This window comes from Pieris rapae, chromosome 9 (genome assembly GCF_905147795.1).
Source record: "Pieris rapae chromosome 9, ilPieRapa1.1, whole genome shotgun sequence".
Lineage (NCBI taxonomy): Eukaryota > Metazoa > Arthropoda > Insecta > Lepidoptera > Pieridae > Pieris > Pieris rapae.
In genome coordinates, this window is record NC_059517.1 from 4,933,155 (window position 1) to 4,954,506 (window position 21,352).

Consider the following 21,352-nt stretch of genomic DNA (forward strand, 5'->3'; position numbering starts at 1 on the left):
ATTTATTGGAGTTTTTCTATAGAAACCAAAAATTTTACAGAAAAGTTACTGATAACAATTTCCGCTGGCTTTAGAACCCGTTTTATTCAACCTACACGTCTTCTTTGAAACAAAATACTTCTTTAGCTAGAATTGAAAAATCATACTGTACAATCTGTGTAATCTAATTAAGCTAATTCATTTCGTTTTATGAAGTGCGATACAACATAATTAACTTTTCTATCGTTTATAAAGAGCGCAACAGGCGAAATTTTATCATAAGTAAATTTTCTATCAGAGTTGGAGTTAAATAATAACAATAATGTTAATTCGGATTTTATTCATATGCTTTAGTAAGTATTATATAGGATTATATGAAGATGGCATAATCTTTATATCCTAAGTGATTTCAAAAAGAGGCCTTTTCGATTTCCTCTACCCCAATAAAAATACTCAAATTGTTTAAGCACTACAAAATGGGTATTATTTTTTCAGATGTATATTATGCTGAAGCTGCGAGCTTATGGCTTTTTGAAAGGTATTTTAATTTTATTTACATTTCCACTAACCCGGTCAAAATTTTGTTTTTACAAAAAGAGCTTATAATATTATTATTAATCATCTTAATTACATAGCATGATACATTACGTATTAATTGCTTTTCTAACCGTTAAGGAGTTATATTTCTAATTTCCACTGTGTTATGGAGATTTACCTGTTTTAGCCCAACAAACATAAAGATTGCGCCACTTACTGCCCCTGAAAGCCTACTAGATCCCCCGTTCAATATTAATCTAACAACCGTAATTTACGCCTTTGGTTACAATGGATCCATCAACGATAATACTGCTCTACCTGTCATAAATGCATATCTAGAATATAAACAAAGATGCGATATAAACGTAGTGTTGATGAATTGGGAAAGAGAGGCAAGAATTGTGCTCCCTCTTAACCTTATTGGCGCAGCTGTACAATATCCAGTTACGGCAATTCTTAATACTAGAATGGTAAGTTAAACGGAAATCTTTGCAAACACCCTATTGTTTATGTTACTGATTTAGTTATACTAGATTAAAAAAATAAATTTAAGCACGCAATATATGTCTTGTTAAGCACTTATCTCATTATATCAGCCAAATTGTTTAATAATGTGCAGTACTTTTGTTATAAAAGTAAAAAAAAAAATAATGAAATTCATGTAGTATTTTTTTCTCCTAATTAACACAAAATCAGAAGCCGAATAAAAAGTACTACATAAGACATATTGTAAATTTGTTGTATGCCAATATATGCTTACTTAATCTGAGACATAGTGTTTATGGTAACATTTGTTTAAAGGTTGGAGATGAGTTAGGGGCGGCTCTTTTAAGATTGTCAGAGTTCGGACTCGATTTGGACAAAGTGCATTTAAGTGGACATTCTCTGGGTGCTCATCTAATGGGTTACGCTGGTAAGGTGACGAGAAGTAGTGGAAAAATTATATCCAGGTAAAAACACATGCAGATGCATGCGATCTTATTAATTAACCTGTCGTTGGAATTAAAAACATGTGTAAAAGTATTGATTCAACAACAAATTATGGACATCAGATAAAACACAAACCAACGATAAAAAAATTATACATCTCATTACCTATAGTATTTTTTCATCTGAGTGGTTTCGTATGAATGGGTTACTATGTATATATGAAGATTTCAAACTATCACGTACAGATTTATCGTGAAATATTTATTTATTTTATAATTCACATCGTATATTTTCATCGTGTGTCTTTTTGTTTTCAGAATTACTGGCTTGGACCCAGCAGGACCTCTGTTTGAAGGACCTGTATCATTAGTCGGATTACAACCTGGCGATGCTAGGTTTGTCGACGTCATTCATACAAATCCTATCTTTCTCGGAGATCCAGACAGGCTTGGAGACGTTGATATACGCTTTAATTGTGACATGTTACATCAGCCTGGATGCCCAAAAAATTATCTAGGTAAATATAAATTAAAAAAAAAACACCATCTAATGATCTAAGTCTTTATTATTAAAACATACTTCTATTAAATCATCTAATTCTGTATTAAATTCACTGCCCATCACACATGCCATATAGGTATATAAAATTCTCGTGTCGCGGTGTTTGTGGTTAAACTGCTCCGAAACGACTTTCTCGATCCTCATGAAATTTTGTGTGCATATTGGGTAGGTCTGAGAATCAGACAAAATCTATTTTTCATCTCCCTAAATGTTAAGGGTAATCCACCCCTAATTTTTTTTTCAATTTTAGATAAAAAAAAAAATATTTATGATACAGCATTAGTAAATACATATAACCCTGAATTTTCAATCCTTTACAATCAACCCCTATTTTTTATTTCATTATTAAAATCTTATGTTGTGAACTCTGAGGTTTGTACAGAGAAAAATTCACAGAACAACCTAAAAAGATTTCATTCCGAAAAACGGAACAGTCTCTGGGATAGCATAGCAAAATGTTCCCTGTTGGTATGTACTAAACAGGTAGGCTCAGTAAAAGTAAAATCTCATTAAAAAGAAACGAAGTTCGCGGGGGCGGCTAGCATTATATAAAAGTCTTTAAGCGATATATTTATTCGTTATTTTCATATTATTTCAGAAAGTTGCAGCCACTTCCGCGCGCCGCTTTATTTCGCTGAATCTATCAACTCCCCTAGAGGATTTGCGGCTGTCGAGGGAAGAACCTGTCTTGATTGGAGGTCCGGCCGCAATATTCGAGATAGAAGAATTCTATTCTGGGGAGAAAATATTGATACACAGTAAGATTTACCAAGTGTTGTATTTACGATTTTATCTGTGTGACATTAACTATTATGGATTTTTTTCGGTCTGTATTAACAATATACTTGGAAACGATGTTATCCATATTTCAGAGACGGTTTAATTCAACTTAAAGCAAGTTTTCAGATCGGTTAATAAGTTTTTTTTAATAGAACAGGGGGCAAACGGGCATGAGGCACACCTGATGTTAAGTGATACCGCCGCCCATGGACACTCTCGAGTTAAATTAAGTTAAATTAAATTTCATTTAAACGCTAGTTTTATTTTTTGATACTTGTTTATAAGTGTAGGGCCAATTGAACAAATATTAGAATTGTGAGTACATAAATTTGTATAAGACATACATACAGCTGGTTAAATATTTAATTGAATATTCTGATAGTATAATTGTAATTATAATTACTTTAATCTTTGTATACATGGCCTAAAATTATATGAGATCCTAATTTTATAAAGGTGAAGGCAAGTTTGTTTGCAAGGGAGACACGCCTTAAATCTCTAGGGTGGCTTATCCAGAATATGACAGAATAATGTATTATCACACGCTAAAATTCAATTCTAATGTGCGCGTATTGTTATTTTTTCCTAAAAATAACAGTACGCACTGTAAAATATAAATAAGAAAGTAAAATTATATATAAATATTTTGATGACTCCATTTTTCCAGGGCACGAGGAACCTACTACTTAAGAACAAATCGATCGCCACCGTTTGAAAGAGGACTTAATGGAATACGACCATAAACTAATTAATATTTAGTTGTATCAGAAACCTGTTTATTGCAATTGTTATTCAAAAGATTAATTAAAAAGTTGTTTTATTTTAATTATTTTTTAGATACCGCAACTTGTTTGACGACATTGTTTTTAAACGGTTTTATTTAGCTCACCCCGTTTGTTTTATTCTTTTTTCTTTCTTGTTCTTGGGTCAAATTTAGTAATTCAAATTTCACCCTCTTCCTGTCAACCGATTAATCTGAAATTTTGTATACACTTTGGATTTTGGTGACAATACAATAATGTTTATTCATTATCAATATAAATCCACGATGGCAGCCGCTACAAAATTGCGGATAACGTCGGTTTTATCAATCCCATCAATATGGGTATCAAATGAAAGGGCTCAACAAGCAGAATACAATATACTATAAATAACGGCAAGAAACCTTGCAATAATGAAGCACTAAATGAATTAAACAGAATGCGAAATAAAAACTAAAAACTAGAAAATAAAAATAGGTAAAAAAACTTTTTAAGTTAAACGGTTTTATATTAAACATACATTGCAATGTTTAAGATAAATGTACTAAAAACCAAAAAATAATAAAATAGATACAGTCGTGGGAATTAGAAACATATGCATAGACTAGACTAAAATAAAACCGTGGGGAACGTCAATTGTCTACAAATTATTATCGACTTAATGTGCGATAGAAGAATCGTTTAATTCGTCGTTAAAATAGGCAGTTGGCCCGCAGACGGTGAGGAAATTACTTACTATTTTCTTGCTCATGGAAATTCCCCACGGTTACACGGGTACACTGTTACCCACTAAAATCTCACGACGCCAGTGTGTGCCATACACAGTACCGAGTTCTACATAATCACGACCACACCACACGTATGTATAACGCATTTCTCAACGAAAAAAAATGCCTACTCAAGCTATAGGTACAATTAAGAAAGTACCAGCTAAGCCTAAAGATCATCTAAGGTCCTAATTGAATAATGATCATCATATATCTAATCTAGTTTCTGTTTGGCTTATCCATGCTTTACCTCAAACGTTTTGTCATAAGATTTTCTTACTTTCTGTTTTGAATAAAACATACTTAACAGAAATTGTTGTCTCCATTTTTTCTAGTAAAAGTAACCTACTTAATTAATATTAAAGATCAAATCGATCACCGCCACATGAAAGAGGACTTAACGGAATACGACCGTAACCTAATTAATGTGTTAATTGTATCAGAAACTTTTCAGAGTTTTTTTTTTATTATATTACCTTACGTATTTAAAGATTATAGTTTTATTTTACAGTTAATTGTTACGAATTCCGTTTAAAATATACGATATAAATATATAAAGCGTGAAAAATTTTAAAATATAAAAAGTAGTTTTAGTTACTTTATCAATTAAGTACTAGCTGATCCGGCTAACTTCTTTCCGCCTAACAGTCTTATAATATATGTCGTGTTAACCTAATTTAAACTTAATTGAGGATTTAATTCAGGTAATAATAACATTAATTCCAACTTTACCAATACAGAAATGTTTTATTGCTTACCAATGCGAAAGAACAAAGAGACACGAATTCTATGTAAAATCATGCGCAGTTTTGTCAACAGATGGCACCACATGGCATTTGCAATCGTAAAATAATTTAATTTATTTATTGTTATTCGATATTTTATTACTTATTCTGCTATTTGAAGAAGAGAAGAAACCACATAAAAAGAGATAACTAAGATCGGTCTAGCCGATCTTGAGTTATAAGTGGTGTAATTAACACGACTTTATATATTTAGATTTGGTCACCCAAAGTATTATTATTTTTCAATAATTATTCTTTTAATTCGACCTGCTGAGGTCGAAATTGCCTTTAACAAATCTGAGACCCAGAGGGGAATCTTTTTTGAGTTAGTAAAACTGCGTTGTTACTATGACAAAACGTAACTACATATTTTGTGTTTTTAAAACATGCCGTCCTTTATGCTCGACTCGAATTTTTTGCAATAAATAATTAAAATACATTCTAATTACTGTAATTTTTGTTTAATTATTCTTGTAATTAAATTTAATAGTTCTACTACTAACAGCCTTCACCGCGTGCGAAATATCATAAAATTAAAAGTATGTACTTATATTTTAAAATATGTTTATAGGCACTCAACTTTATTTCTTCTATATAAATGTATCAAATATAATAATGATACCAAATCTCAGTTTAGGATTAATTTTCCTAAAGCCGAAAGAAATTGATTTGTTTGACGTGCTGGTTGAGATTGGTTTCTAAGAAACACAAATCATTATTATTTCTTAAATTATATATCTGTACAATCATCCAACTGTTATTATTATGTGTATGTATGACGTACGTTGCTTTCCTTAATTATTTTTGATAAGAAAACTAATTTTGGTTCTAAAGCGACATTTTCTATTCTGTCCCAATTTTGATTCTTCTGCCAACATGATTTATCGCCTGTTTCTGATATTTATCTGTAAGTCTTCTTAAATATAGATTTAAATATTTTCAAGTATTTTGTTAAAATATAATAAAAACATTTTTTTTCAGACTTCAATTATGTACGAGCAGCAAGTTTGTGGGTTTACAAAAGGTATTATTTTATATATTACTAGTTGGTTCATTTATATTTTTGGTGGGAAGTGACGTATTTTCCGACTTAATGTATATAATACTTATTATAGAATTCCTTAAATGAAAAATATCGTTTTTTAATGTTACAGGGTTGTTAATACCTATATCATTTTAAACTAATATTTAATCTGTTCGTCAAATATTATGAATACATCGTTTAAGATGTTAATAGTACAGACAATAAAATTATTCCTACTTTTTCCTACTAAAATTACTTAATTCATGTGTTTGTTTTTATATTTTCCATTAAGTTAATCGACTTTTTTAGAATAATCTGTCACCTAGTTTGTTGTCTACTGTGTCTTGTACTACCGTACTGAATTTAAAGATAATAATTATGGGAATTAATTCCTTCATAACCAAATAAATGTTGTTAGAATTATTTAATAAAAAAACTACATTAATCATACAGTTAATTGCTTTAATCTATAGTATGTTTAAATCAGGCTAATTATCTTGAAAATACCTACGTACAATCCCTGACTCGCGCTGACCACATTTTTCCGGCCGATAAAGATACATATAACTTCTCGACTTTAGCCTCTGGGGCATTCAGACTGTTTATGATAACACAACAATAAACTGGTTTATTATACTCCCTTAATATCTAAAATCTTCCTCCACAAAGTGAATATTTTCTATCAATTACAGCAAAGACAATTACATATCAATACCGCTTACATCGCCTCTAGACTTATTGAATACATCTTTTAATGTGACGTTTGATTCTGTATTTTATGCATTTGGATTTAATGGTTCGCCTGATAGGGTCACAAGTAGAGCTATTACAAATGCATACATGAAACTTAAAGAGAACACTGATGTGAACTATGTACTTCTGAATTGGGAAAAGGAAGCGACTAGTAAAATCGCAGGACCCATACTTCAGTATCCAACAACAGGCATCAATAATGCTAAGATAGTAAGTAAATATATAATTTTATGGCTGGTTTTTGATAAAACAAGTCTAGTTCTAGTTTTATATTTCAACGTAACAAGCCGTCAGGCAGGACAAGATATAAACAATTTAAGAGAATAAATCAATTAATTTATTATTAATAATTATATAGGTAGTCGTTATTTTTGTTAACGAAATTATCTAGACTATATTATTAGACTAATATATTTCAATGTTACATTCGAACTCGTGTATTATGAAAAGGGTGTATGATTACTAAGCCAATATCAACAAATTAATAATTTGACCAGTTTTTATATAATAATCACCAGAGTAGTTATACTTATACGTATCAGGCTTCTGTGCTTTTCAACCATTAGGAATAGAACAGGGTTGTACGCATCATTTGTTACTAAGTATAACAGACGACTAGAAGAATTGACAGTTTGAAATATTTAATACCTTCTTTCAAGATTGGAGAAAAATTAGGAGTCGCGCTTTTAGAATTATCGAAACATGGCCTTGATTTAGATAAAGTGCATTTGATTGGTCATTCTCTTGGAGCTCATCTACTAAGCAGCACTGGTAAAGAAATACAGAGGAAAAAGAAAATCGTTGGAAGGTATGAAATTGTATTCGTTTTTACAACAAACTCCCAAGCGAAATTAAAGAATTATCACTAAATTAATTCAAAGCCCCTGTTAAAACTAAATTAATTAATAAAGCTTTTTATAAATGTGACGAATTCTTAATTGATCCTTGGGATCGATTTGCTCCAGTTCAAACAATTTGTATTAAAAACTTGGCGATTGAAGAGTGGCGGAAAGTTTCTTACCAGTTCTTCTTGCCCGCCCTACGCCCTTGACTTGCGAACTGGTAGTAAATGAAAATTTACATTTAATTTAATTTTTTGACGTTCATAAGTGTACTTGTTTACCTACATGAATAAAGATATTTTGATTTGATTTGATTTGACAATTAAAACGAAAATGCATTTAATTAGTTTATTCAATTTTTTTCTCCCTTCTTTAATAGAATTACAGGATTAGATCCAGCTGGACCTCTGTACGACAAGCCTACTTTATTAAAAGGATTAAGTAAGGACGATGCCGTGTTTGTAGTAGCTATACATACAAATCCCCAGCTGTATGGCACATCAAAAAATATCGGACATATTGATATATGGCCCAACTGTGACTTAAATCTTCAACCTGGGTGTCCGAATCAGTTGTTAGGTATCTTATTTATATTTATCATTAGCATTTTTATAACTAATTTGATTAATTATTTGAACAATTTCTTGTATTATTACAGCAAAGTAAGTTTATGATTTGCTTTTTTAAAAGAGTACCGAGAGTTTTTTACGCCGGCTTTTTCTCTCGGCCTACACCCTCTGTCTCCTTTGCCGATGAGTAGGGATGCCTACAAGTTCGAATTGATTGACGTGGAATAAGTGATACCTAGATGATCTTATGTTCCAAAATAAACGTATTTTATTTTATTCGAAAAAAATAACACCTCGAATTTCATGAATGTTCACTCTTTTTAGACTCTTGCAGTCACAGCCGCGCTCCGTATTTTTACTCAGAGGCCATCAACTTCCCGAAAGCATTTCCATCTGTCAAGGCCGACAGTTGTCGTGATTGGGAAACCAGGAAAGGCTCCAATGATACACATACGATTATATACATGGGAGAGAATATAGACAGGAAGTGAGTTGCAATTGTTTCTTATTTAATTATAAACATTTCGTTACACCCTGAGTATTTCTACGCCTACTAGTCCGCTAACCAAAATATGAAACAAAAAAGACAATTGCAAAGGATATTGTACTTACTATAATATTTTCTTTTAGATCAAGAGGAAAATTTTACATGAGAACAAACACGATGTCGCCGTTTGGCAAAGGACTTGACGGAATTGAAGCTTAGACTATAGTTCGATCAATAAAATCCTATTAATAAATATCAATTACGACAAACATAAAAAAAAAAATGTTTTATTTGTATCTTCAGCCCTGTTGACTTGTTCAGATGAAATGGCAGTGCTTATTTAATAATACCGGTCGCAGAATAATGCCCTTAAAAATATTATCAGTAACATTGCAGTAAAAACAATTTCAGTATATAATAAATACCATTCAGTGAGTAGTCATGAAGTCGCTCTTAGAATTAGCATATACGTGTTTTCTTGAAAACATGTTAGTTCGATTTCGACCTTGTCATATAATTAATTCGGCAACTATGAATAAGATATTATATGAGCCTAATTTCAAAAATTATATTTAATATCGATATGTACATATATATATAAAAGATATTATTTATGTTTACTAGTTTTCATTTATTCAAATAACTTAAATCTAAATTTCTGAAAACCTTGAATTTTACGTCATAATAAAAATAATCTAAGATAATCAAAAATTGTTAAATATTATTACGCAGTAGATTTTTAAGGGATTATTTTAAAATAAATCAACAAGAAATTTAATTGTACTAAAAAGACGCAAATTACGCGCAGAACGACAATAATTACCATACACAAAATACTGTCACTAATTACATTCTTCAATCAAGCGCAGTTCACAGTCCTTTATCACTTGTCTTCAATATTCGCACTTTATCTCTTCCGTGTTAATCTCTAAACTAAATTAACGGGCCGGGTTTCGGCTTGCTTATATATCCCTGGGAATAATCTTGAACGACTTTCTAGGCAAGAGTGATAATGAGTAGCTGGTGTTCTATCCTTATCGCACAATTCTAGAACATACGTAATCTTGGCACATCGGTCCGTACTTGTAGTACCTACGGCGTTCTAGAATGTTCAGTCTAACTTCAAGAAGGTTCCAATCTTCCTCTCTTTCGCGTGTCTTTCCATCTTTAACCCACATCTAGAAAGATCACTCTAAAATTATCCTCCGTCTATGGGGTATGAGTAAACATGCCTGAAAACGGGTTTCCTGGTAACTGTACCGCTGTACTAAACTTAGAGCCTCCTGAAAACGAGGGTAACTTTATGCAATTTACAATTTTCTAATATGTGACCCGACCCTTTCTTGAAAGTTGAAACGGTCAGAAATAGTTTTTTTGTTTTTCGGAAACATTTCATACAACCTGTCTTCGTAATAATATTAAATGTTTGTCTTCCATGAAGGACATGAAACTAATCTGCAGGTGTTATAATCAGATCAATTCCTCTGAACACTGAGATTAAACCGCTCGGAAAGGGATTGGTCGTCGACGTTTCGAACCGCTCTTCGTTGAATGTGGTCAAGTGGAAGCTGGTATGAAAGAAAGAAATAAAGAAAGATGTTTATTTCCCTAGTTATTATGTCCACAGGTCGATGGTGTATTCGGCCTTACAATCTACCTATCTTTGTCTCAGAGAGATCTATATAAGTGTAAGTGAGCTTGTTAATTTGTATGTACAGAATAAATTTATAATGTTGTTATATATCTCCTGTCTTTTTTTAATGTAATCAATTTTACCTAATCTAGTATGTAGTAGTGGAAACTGGTACTGTGGAGCTCCAACCCAGAGAGAACAGTACTCCATTTGGGCTGAAATTGCACTTGATACAGTTGCAAGCGGTGGCCCGTCTTGCCTTGCCTTGCCTTGCTTAGCGCAGCAAGCTCCCCGAGTTTCCCTCCAAATGACCCCAAAGGTGAACTTCGTTATACATACATATATAATATTATATACAATTATTTAAACCAACTTGAAAATGAGTTGAGTTAGCTCTCACTTTAAAAAAATATAATTTGTTACTACCGAATAGTTAATGTGAAAAACTTTAAACATTTTGAACACAATATAAGAGGGATATCACTGCATTTATAAGTAAAAGAGATTAATATCGTCTTTTGGCTAATTTATTTATTTATTTATTTATTTATTTACACTTCGTTGCTAAAGAAATACAAATAACACAGTATATTTGAATTACAAGGGATGCAACGGGCGGCCTTATCGCTAACAAGCGATCTCTTCCAGGCAACCCTAGTAAGAATAGAAATAAATAAAGAAAAACAGAAAAAAAAAAGAAATTCGAGTTTAACACTCTTGCTCTACAAATTTTGATTTGCATTCGCGGTAATACGATGTTTAAGTCAGTAAAGTGAGTGTAGCCAGGTTTCAGGCTAAAGTTACTTAACATTTAAAAAACTCAATCATATACACAAAATTGCGCGGAGTATATATACCTACACTGAGAAATATTTGATAATACATTTTTTGTCAGACCTTTGTCGGCCGTTGTAATACAATGTTAATTCAACTTTTTATAATATTTATCAGTGAGTAAAACTTTTACTAATTAGAAATTAAAGAGAAAAAAACTTAAATAGTAAAAAGATTTCAATATATCTTTTGTTAAAATTATAATTGATTCGTTGTTAAAGTTATTTGTATTTTTTAAATTTTAAATATTTAATATTTTAAGTGTTTGTATAAATGTAAATATTTATGAAAAAGACATTTAAAGCAGCAAGAATAAGATTTTATTCCTCTATATTTTAATTTCTATTGACTTATAAAATAGTTATAGGCTATTGCATAATTTTTCTAAAAACAGTTTAAAAAAATTGACAATTAAGTATATGAAAGATAATACAAGTCTCAATATGCAAATTTAATAATAATAAGTTTTACCTATGTAATTGGAGATACTAAGACCAGTCTTTACAGATTTAATTATCTACGCATTGGAAGGCAATGCGATATTTGAGTAAATTTTATTTGAGAGTCAGTCATTTTTGCTAGATAGAATTTCATTTTTGTGGTTTTCATTCTTAGCATCAAAATACGTTTATTAATTATAAATTATAAAATACTAATAACCTGTTCTTTATTTTTTTTTTCAGGCCTGTACCATGTTAAGTCTGCAGACTTACGGGTTTTTGACAGGTAATTATTTATTGTCATTACCTGTTATTTTTATGGTTACCAATAATGGTCTAATTGTAAAAAGTTTGGTTATGTGAAACATAATTTGATACATCAGTTCTTTTAGCTATATTGTCTTTGCCCTTTAGTTTCGATGTTCTAAATAGTATTTTAAATGAGTATAATTAGAGACTAGTAATTATACTCATTTTAACGTGAAATTTACGTACCCCGTAACAAAACTGAATCCTGATAAATTCAAGTCTGTCATATAAAGATATTATGAAATATGCCTACACTACCCGGTATACATTTTGCTACGCAATTTTTAACGTTAATTTATTTTCTATAACGTATTTCTATATTTTTGTGTAATTAAATTAATGAATGATGTTATGATTGGATTAATGTTGATGTTTGTTTTAACAAAATAACTTTAATATTACAATTACGCTACATACATTATACTTCTATTGCATTCATAAAAATATATTCCTTACAGTTCCTTTTCTATTCTTACTCAAATTGATGTTTCTTGTAATTTCAGATGATATCAATACGTTAAAATAAAGTTTATATAATTAAATGTTTCTCTGGCTTCACAGATTAGTAATAATTATAATTAGTTTTATTTAAATCATATCAAAACAATAGAATCATGACTGGTCCATGTTTGACAAGAACCATGTTTTGAATACAATCATGTTAACTTGGCTTTAACAAAAAGGTTTCCGAATCTTAGCCTTAGTATCTCCTAAACGATTAAAAATACTATTTGCAAAGTTTCCATACAGTATTTCTATACTACATTTATAAGATGAAACAATGAATGTTTATGGTAACTCAATTAAATAAGTAACATTAATAACTCTCGTTAAGTAGATTTTGAATCCTGGTTTTGAATTCTAATAAGACGCGTAAATTCTCTTACTGATTGTAAGACAGAAGATTTTATTTAAGAATGGGCCATATGGAAGATAAAATTAATGTTTTATCAGACATATTATATTTTATTAGTTCAGTAATATATCACACAAATTAAACAGACTTTGAAATTTAATGTATACTGACTGAAATTCAAACTTTAATGGTATGGAAAATAAATGCAAAGATGTGTTGTTTTATACGAGTATGTTGACGAAAGCCTTCAATATCTAATTTATTTTCACATAACTAACAATTCTTTATCGATTCCAGTAAGGATAGTTTCACGTCAACGCCGCTAAAATATCCTCTAGGCCTCTTAAATTCATCGTTTAATGTGACGTTAGACACGGTAATTTTTGCGTTTGGATTTAATTGTACGCCTAGTACAGTCTCAACTATAGCTATGACAAATGCATACATGGGATTAAAAGAAAACACTAATATAAACTATGTACTTCTGAATTGGGAAAACGAAGCGACTACTAAATACTTGGGGCCCGTTATTCACTATCCAGTTACAGCCATTCCCAACGCCAAAAGAGTAAGTAAAGAATTACTTATACATATAGTTATTTCCTAATATGCTAACAAATTAACTATAATTAATAATTAATTCCTTTACGACAAAGGCTATAACGACATATTTGAATCGTGTTAAGGCCGATTTAGATGGAGGGAGTTCTTCGTCTCGAATGTACGATAATCTAAAGAATATAAAAAGTTTCTTCGTCTAAACAAGTCAAGCTTAAATGATTAAGAATGCCTTGCAATGGACAGTTTATTGTGTCCGTGTAAACAGCATTTCAAAAGCAATAACCGTATTCGAATTTCGAATTGCAGTGCAGTGCGTGAGGGCATTTTAAATTAATCAAATTTTTATCAAACTTGAGATCGTTGTATGAAATTTCTTTTTCTATAAAATGAGTGCAAAGAATTGTCCCAAGGCAATTTTGGCACGTAAATATTTTCAGCCCCAGCTATAGTCCCCAAACATGATTTTACTTTCTTTCTTTCTTTCTTATAAATACTGACTTCTCATATTTTTAATTTTTGTACTAATTTATTTGGGACAAAATCACACACAATTCTCTCGTAAATGTATTTAGAGCTGCATTTCTCGCAACACTCGTAACTTCGATAAAGTTCAATTAACTTAACTTAATATTATCGGCCTTGCCTGTTTGTAAACATATTGATACGATAATACTATGGCGATTATTGCTGGCGATAGTCGCGTACAATATTACGCACCAAAACGTGCTAGAAACTCTCCATCTAAATGGGCCTTTAGTGTTCTGAAGCAAATAAAATATACCATAAAAAATATTACCTATATCTCATCTACAATTAATTAATGCTCGGAACATAATTTTAATTAACTGAAAACTAGCTGGAACGAGTTAGTTTATATTTTTTATGGTATATTTTATATCGGCATTTTTAAAGAAAAAAATATACATAATAAATACTAAAATTTACATTTTAGTATTAGTAAAACCTTGATTATATTAAAACTATTTTTTAAATTTTATTCAAACAATACGACATGCATATTTTAGCATAATTACCTACTACGTACTACGTACCATGAATACTACCTAATTGCCATAATATCATTTGGATAACCGCGTACAAAGCTGGCGTCTGACGTAATTTAAGACGTACGTGATCGGAACTTGATTTTCTTTCTCATAGATTGGTGAGGACTTGGGTGATGCGCTTTTAGAATTGTCAAACCACGGACTTGATTTGGAGCGCGTACATTTAATTGGACATTCACTTGGTTCTCATCTAGTGGGTCACGCTGGTAGGCAAACAATAAAAAAAAACAAATCCGTTGGAAGGTATTTATTTTTTTAATTATCATTAAATCCTCGTTTGTTTAGTTTCACCTGCCATTTTGTTTGTTCATATGAATGGTAACAATTAATTCGATATTTTTTATTTAGACAAGATATATTTCAGAATTACCGGTTTAGACCCTGCAGGGCCCCTATATGATGGTCCTACTTTACTACATCCGTTGCGAGAGACTGATGCCAGTTTCGTCGTTGGTATCCACAGTGACCCTGTCGTATATGGTACATCACAAAATGTCGGCCATGTTGACATTTGGCTTAATTGTGGCATGAAACATCAACCAGGCTGTCGGGAGAACTTTTTAGGTACATCTCGTTACATTCAAACATCCCTGAGAATCTTAATCGAGAGTGCAGAATTGAATGGATGAATATCCTGAAACGGAAGCCATGTCCGTGAAGTGACCATTTATTTTATGACCTATACAAATGATTAGTCAATTTACAAATTATTCGTCTTTTTAGAGCTATGCAGTCATGCCCGTGCCATTTATTATTACGCAGAGTCAATAAATTCCAAAGAAGCTTTTCCAGCTGTTGAGTCCAAGAGTTGCCGTGACTGGAAAGCTAAGAAAAGTATCGATGATGAAGATGACATTATATATATGGGAGACAATATTGATAGAAAGTTAGATTCGTAACATTCATTTTTATATTGCTTACCACTACTTTACCATAAATTTAATTTAAAAATCTACTGCAGGGCTATTATTATGCACGCAGACGTTATAACATTGATTTTTTTTACAGCACAACAGGAATCTTTTATTTGAGAACAAATTCAGATCGGCCTTTTGGAAAAGGCCTGGATGGAATTCAATATTCTTAATAATTTAAGCAAAAATATTTTAGGTTCGCTTTTCCGGAACAAAAACTCAAATACTAAATAAATAAAATTTTCAGTCCGTTTATTTTTTATTTTGATTTAAAAAAAAATATCGTTTTAGAATTTTGCGGTTACCACCATATTTTACTTTGATTTCAGTAATGGTGCAAGTGATTGCGTATTGTGTTTTGAGTGCATTATTTAATTGGTAGTGCTAGTTAAATAAATAGCTTTATCTAATTTGATGATTTTTTATGTTATATTAAATAAAAATAATTTTGGTAGGATTTGCTATTGAAATATTGCCATTGTCTTGCCATATTGCGCAAATAACTTTTATTAGATAGTAGAGATGTTGTAAAATATGTATGAATTAACACATGTTTTGGACAATAGTAAGTATAATTAAACATTATACAACACGCATTATTATCCTAAAATATATTATATACAACATGTTGTCTTAATTCATCTCAATCAGTTGTGTTACTTAGTTAGAGTTATGAATTTTTCTTTCTTTAAATCTTAGAAATACCCGGACACAGATCAGCGAAGGGAAAAGTAACACACTACACATAATGGCATTCAAATAAGATTATTTTTTATGTACATACCTGGGTAACACTAAAAATGTTTTAAAATGGCCAGTAAGAAACATTGCTAATGAAAAGATTTTTGAATTTCAATTTTAGAACTCTTGGTTACCTAATATAGTATATTGCATTCATTTTTCATTTGTTTTTGTAAAATGGCGGCAAATCTAAAACTCTTGTTACACTGAAAATGAACCTAAAGCGAGAAAATTTTCGTCAATGATTTATTATGACTTTGGTTGTGGGCTTACTCAACAACAAAGCTACGATAGGCTGCGATTAGCATGTCTTAATGAAGCTCTATCTCGTGCCACTATTTACAATTGGTTTAACGAGTTTAAGAGTGGACGTAGCAATCTCAATGATAATCCGATTCAGGGACCTTTAACAGCGACTACTGAAGACAGCATTAGTGCTGTGCGACGCATGATAGAGGAAGATAAGAGAGTGACCTATCGGCAGCAACGGGCAAGCCTAGGCATCGGCTTTGACTTATAAGTCCAGTTCAAAAATGTTACACGAACACCACAGAGGCCAAACTGTTTAAATTTGTTTAAGTTTTCTTGTTATACATTTTTAATCATTATTATCACCTACATAAGGTTGAGAATTAAAAAAAAATATTATTAAACTAATTTGAAAGAAATGAATTTGCATAAAATACATAAAAAACTAATAGAAAATGCAAAAAGTTAATGATAGTGTAAAAAAACACCACCTGTTGAAATTCAACCATAGAACCTGAGAAGAAATATTTTACAGTATTATTACGATCGATTATCGGATGGACAGTGCTGTAGATCTCTTCTTACGCTAAAAAAACAACTTACACGCAGAAATACACTTATTACCACACACAAAATATGGTCTCTACTTACTCCAGTTAGGTACGTGACTTCACATAGTAATTTTTTGTCTTCACTATTTGCACTTTATCACTTCACTGTTAATCTCTCGAAATGGCACTCAAAACTGACGTCATTGGTTCGCCTGAAGGGCAGGACCGAAGGTCACTGGAGTGAGCGAAGTACGCAGTAAAGGTCCCTCACCTTCTCCGGTGAAGGCAGTTTCTGACACTAATCAGATTATGATTATTAATTTGTTATTAGCTATCCTGATTGGATCATCGGGATCCGTTAGAGTCTGTCTGGGCCTCCTTCTAACCTTTTTGGAAGGGATCATAGTTGATGGTTTTACGCACTAATGGGTTGGGATGCTGTTTAGTCTTGTCGTAGTGGCGTGTGTGGACGCCAGTTTCATCCATTGGGCTATTGTAGGCAGGACTTTACTGGTCGCGTTTCTGCTTCCAAAATATCTCTGGTAACAATCTTGAACGATGTTCGAGAAATCTTTAGGCAGAAATGGCACTAGGTAGCGATTGCACAATTCTATAACGTACGTATATTTATCTCTTTCGCACTTTACTCCGTCCTTGTCGTACGGCGTGCTAGAGTGGCTTCAAGTATGTTCCTATAACCAACCTCTCTCGCGTATCATTTCATCCTTGTCCTACACCTAGAAAATTCGTTGTAGAATATTTCTACATCACAGTGGTAAAACTGGTCATGAATAAGGGTTTCCTGAAAACTGTACCACTCGACTACACATGTTCTGAAACGATCTGAAAATATAATTCAGCGTACAAGAAACGAGGGCATCATTATGCTTATTACAAATTTTATAGTATTTAAAAGAGTCTCTCCAGAAAACGCCATAAACTACAATTCAAATGAATGAAAACGTCTCTAACTTGTGGAAAAATCAAGAAACATTTCAGTCAACTCATCTTCGTAAGAGTATAATGCCAATAGAACGCAATAAAGCAACAAAGGGTTGTGGTTGGTATTGTTAGGAACAAATTCTGATCCTTGTGAGAAAAGTAGATGATAATTTAAATAATATATTAAAAATCTGAAAATTTTTAACACCCTGTTTCATTAACTATGACTATGTAAATATTCAATGTTGAATAAGAAACATTAAACGGGAAATTCAACTTCTAATTTTGTTAAATAAAGTAATTCAAACGTCGTCTACAACATTAAATTTATCGTTTTATTTCTTTAAAATGAAATTCAGTGTTTTTGGAGTCTTTTTTAGTAAGTTGGTAAATATATTTATAAGATAATTCATTACTGACCTGGTAAGTTTTTAAGAGATTTTTGTTTTTCAGTGTTTTATCAAGTAGAAGCCGCTTCGTTATGGTATTATGAAAGGTTATTTTAATTTTTAATTAATAATAATTTTAAACAACTATCATCTACTTTTTCTTTTCAAATTTAAACTATTACATTTTTGTTTCTGTAAATGTAAAAGCCGAATATATTATAATCTCTTGACTAACAATGACTCAGTTTCTAATTATTTCAGCGAAGACTATCACACAATTACACCGCTAAAATCACCTTTAGGTTTGCTCGATACTCCATTCAATGTAAACATTAGAACCGTTATATTTGCATTTGGATATAATGGCAAAGTAAATGGAAAGGAAACATTAGCAGTATTAGACGCCTACATGGAGTACAAAAAGGATAATCCAACTAACTTTATTGTACTCGACTGGGAGAAAGAAGCATCCAGTAATAATACCGGATCTATAATTAAATACCCAACGGGAATACACAACGCCAAGAAGGTGACACTTTCAAACTTGAATGTGCGAGCCGGATAATAACTATAAATCTAAAATCATATTCATGTTTAAAACGACGTTTTTTATATCGTAGATTGGATGTCTATTAGGAGACGCACTTGTGGAATTGTCAGAGCATGGTCTTGATTTGGATAATGTGCATTTGATAGGACATTCCCTTGGAGCTCATCTCGTGGGACATGCTGGAAAACGAACACAACAAAAGGGAACACAGTTACTAAGGTAGTACATGCGTGCAACTCTCATGTCTGAGGTCGTAGGTTCGATCCCCGGCTGTGCACCAATGGACTTTCATTCTATGTGCGCATTTAACATTTGCTCTAACGGTTCACCGGAAAATATCGTGAGGAAACCGACATGTCTTAGACCCAAAAAGTCGACGCCGTGTGTCAGGCACTGGAGGACACCTCAGATTCAAAAATCTGCGGCCAAGACCTAAAGAGGTTGTAGTGCCACTAATTATTATTATTACATACTTAAAACAACGGAGTATGTCGTTTTAAAATACCATTTATTTATTTATTTAATTATAAGTAATCTAACAGCTTATACATATTATAATGCAAAACACTAAGACAATACAGAAAGCCAAAACAGATTACATAGATAAACAATTTATGTATGTATATAAAACAGAAAACAAGCAAGTGCATTATTAGATAAAGATACATTATAAAAAAACAAGAAAAAATAAAACTAAGTAAACTGAAATTTAACATTTAAAAACAATAAATAATATTTATAGTTTAAAACTACTACTTAAAGTCTCAGAGTCTTCCCGTTCTTAAAGAGCACTTGACATCTCTCTTTTTGAGGTGGAAAAGATCAATATCTTGATAATGGATGTCATAGTTCGATAAAACTAGAAACATTGGCGAATTATGTAGGTAATTCGACTTCGTACGAGGCACACTGAATACAGACAACATTTATACTGTTTTTGTTACCTCTTTTTTTTCTAATGAGTTGTTTTTCTTTAAATCGTAGAATCACGGGCTTAGACCCAGCAGGACCACTGTTCACAGATCCCATTGATTTAGTTCGTGGCCTAGAAAGTATCGACGCCTTTTTTGTAGACGTACTACACACAGATCCTCAACACTTGGGTACTTCGGAAAGTATCGGAGATGTTGATATATGGGCTAATTGTGATTTGGAATATCAACCTGGCTGTTCAGAATCAAAAGGTATGAGTTTACTATTACAGTTTAGTTTTTTTTTTAAATAAAGCTAGCCAACGCTTGGCACACTGTTCCATCGCTAAAAATAGAAAATATATAAATACAATTTTAAATGTGACATTATTTGACAAAACAAAAAAAAAACACTACTTAAAAAAATAAACTTCAGAAACTAAACAAAAATCAATTTCAATGTGTGATTGCGAGCTTGGTCTGGATATCCATAGTTGCTCAAACTATGGATATCCAGACCAAGCTCGTTTATCAAAATGCTTAATCTGGATATCGGTGAGCTTTGACCAAAACGCGTTCTACGAAATGGTGGGACAAAAGGAATAATGGTTATTATTACTGTTACAGCGCCATCACTGAAAAACATCTATGTATAGCCAAGTTATTTTTATAACATATGTGATGGTTTTTTTTTTAATTTATAATATGAAATCGTGTTTCAGTCGGTTGCAGCCATGTACGGTCAGCAATATATTTTGCCGAATCCGTGAATTATCCTTCATCATTGGCAGCTGTGTCGGCAGAGAGTTGTCATGATTGGAGCAACGGAGATTACAATGAGAGCGATATTTTATACCTCGGGATACCTTACAATAGCCAGTAAGTTAAACGTTTTTGTTTGCCAAGAATTATATAGAAAACTGTGATTATACAAAAAGCAAGAGGCCTTATACTTTATTGATTTAATAAGTTGTTTAGCATAATTTTATTTATTATTACAACTTTGTAAAATGTTAAAAGCGGGACCAACTACTGAAATAAATTGATCTATGCAAGAATTAAAATGTCAATGGAATATGAACGCGAATTTGTCGCATAAATAACCAAATCATCGTTTTGAATTATTTCAACAAGGAACATCTCATCAGCACTCAGCAGTCCTGACATTGCTAGATTTTATAAAATATTTTATTAGAATTTTTGTACGCATATTTCTTTTTCAGAGCAAAGGGAGACTTTTTTTTAAGAACTAATTCGAAGTCACCATATGGAAAAGGAATTGATGGCATTCATCCCTGAAATGAAATATAAGAACAATTTTTTTAAAGTTATGATTTTTAAAGTAGTATTTCATAAAAATTAAATTTCCAGTGAATTTTGTTATTATTTAAGTGAAAAAACTTAGACTATAGTAACGAATTTGCCTTCTTTTAATTATCACCAATGAATAAAAACCTGTCAACAGTTGATATATGTAATTATGTATTTTAAAATTGTTTTTTAATTAAAAAAATTAGCCAGAAGTTAATTATATAGTGTTTATTACCTCTACTTAAATAATTATTTCTACTTTAAATGTACAAATACTAGAATTTTGCTTCAATTTGAAATACAGAAAACGTATACATTT

The 21,352-nt window shown here is 31.5% G+C and overlaps 3 protein-coding genes across 3 annotated transcripts; all 3 read left to right on the top strand.

The window, feature by feature from the left end:
• Window positions 1–5,934: 5,934 nt before the first annotated feature.
• On the top strand, window positions 5,935–9,035 carry LOC111002759 (lipase member I-like). Its single transcript, XM_022272969.2, has 7 exons — window positions 5,935–6,007; window positions 6,082–6,124; window positions 6,817–7,087; window positions 7,537–7,685; window positions 8,099–8,298; window positions 8,613–8,775; window positions 8,919–9,035. The coding sequence occupies exons 1-7, from the start codon at window positions 5,977–5,979 to the stop codon at window positions 8,992–8,994; spliced, it is 933 nt and encodes a 310-aa protein (XP_022128661.2). The 5' UTR covers window positions 5,935–5,976; the 3' UTR covers window positions 8,995–9,035.
• A 4,113-nt stretch (window positions 9,036–13,148) lies between these two features.
• Window positions 13,149–15,613, top strand: LOC111002746 (pancreatic triacylglycerol lipase). The gene is made up of 5 exons (XM_045629527.1): window positions 13,149–13,415; window positions 14,570–14,718; window positions 14,840–15,039; window positions 15,199–15,361; window positions 15,484–15,613. Exons 1-5 carry the CDS (start codon window positions 13,278–13,280, stop codon window positions 15,560–15,562), a joined length of 729 nt encoding a protein of 242 aa, XP_045485483.1. The 5' UTR covers window positions 13,149–13,277; the 3' UTR covers window positions 15,563–15,613.
• A 2,597-nt stretch (window positions 15,614–18,210) lies between these two features.
• LOC111002761 (phospholipase A1 VesT1.02-like) lies at window positions 18,211–21,186 on the top strand. The gene is made up of 7 exons (XM_045629528.1): window positions 18,211–18,251; window positions 18,326–18,368; window positions 18,523–18,790; window positions 18,882–19,030; window positions 19,796–19,995; window positions 20,445–20,601; window positions 20,946–21,186. The coding sequence occupies exons 1-7, from the start codon at window positions 18,221–18,223 to the stop codon at window positions 21,019–21,021; spliced, it is 924 nt and encodes a 307-aa protein (XP_045485484.1). The 5' UTR covers window positions 18,211–18,220; the 3' UTR covers window positions 21,022–21,186.
• The last annotated feature ends 166 nt before the right edge of the window (window positions 21,187–21,352 follow it).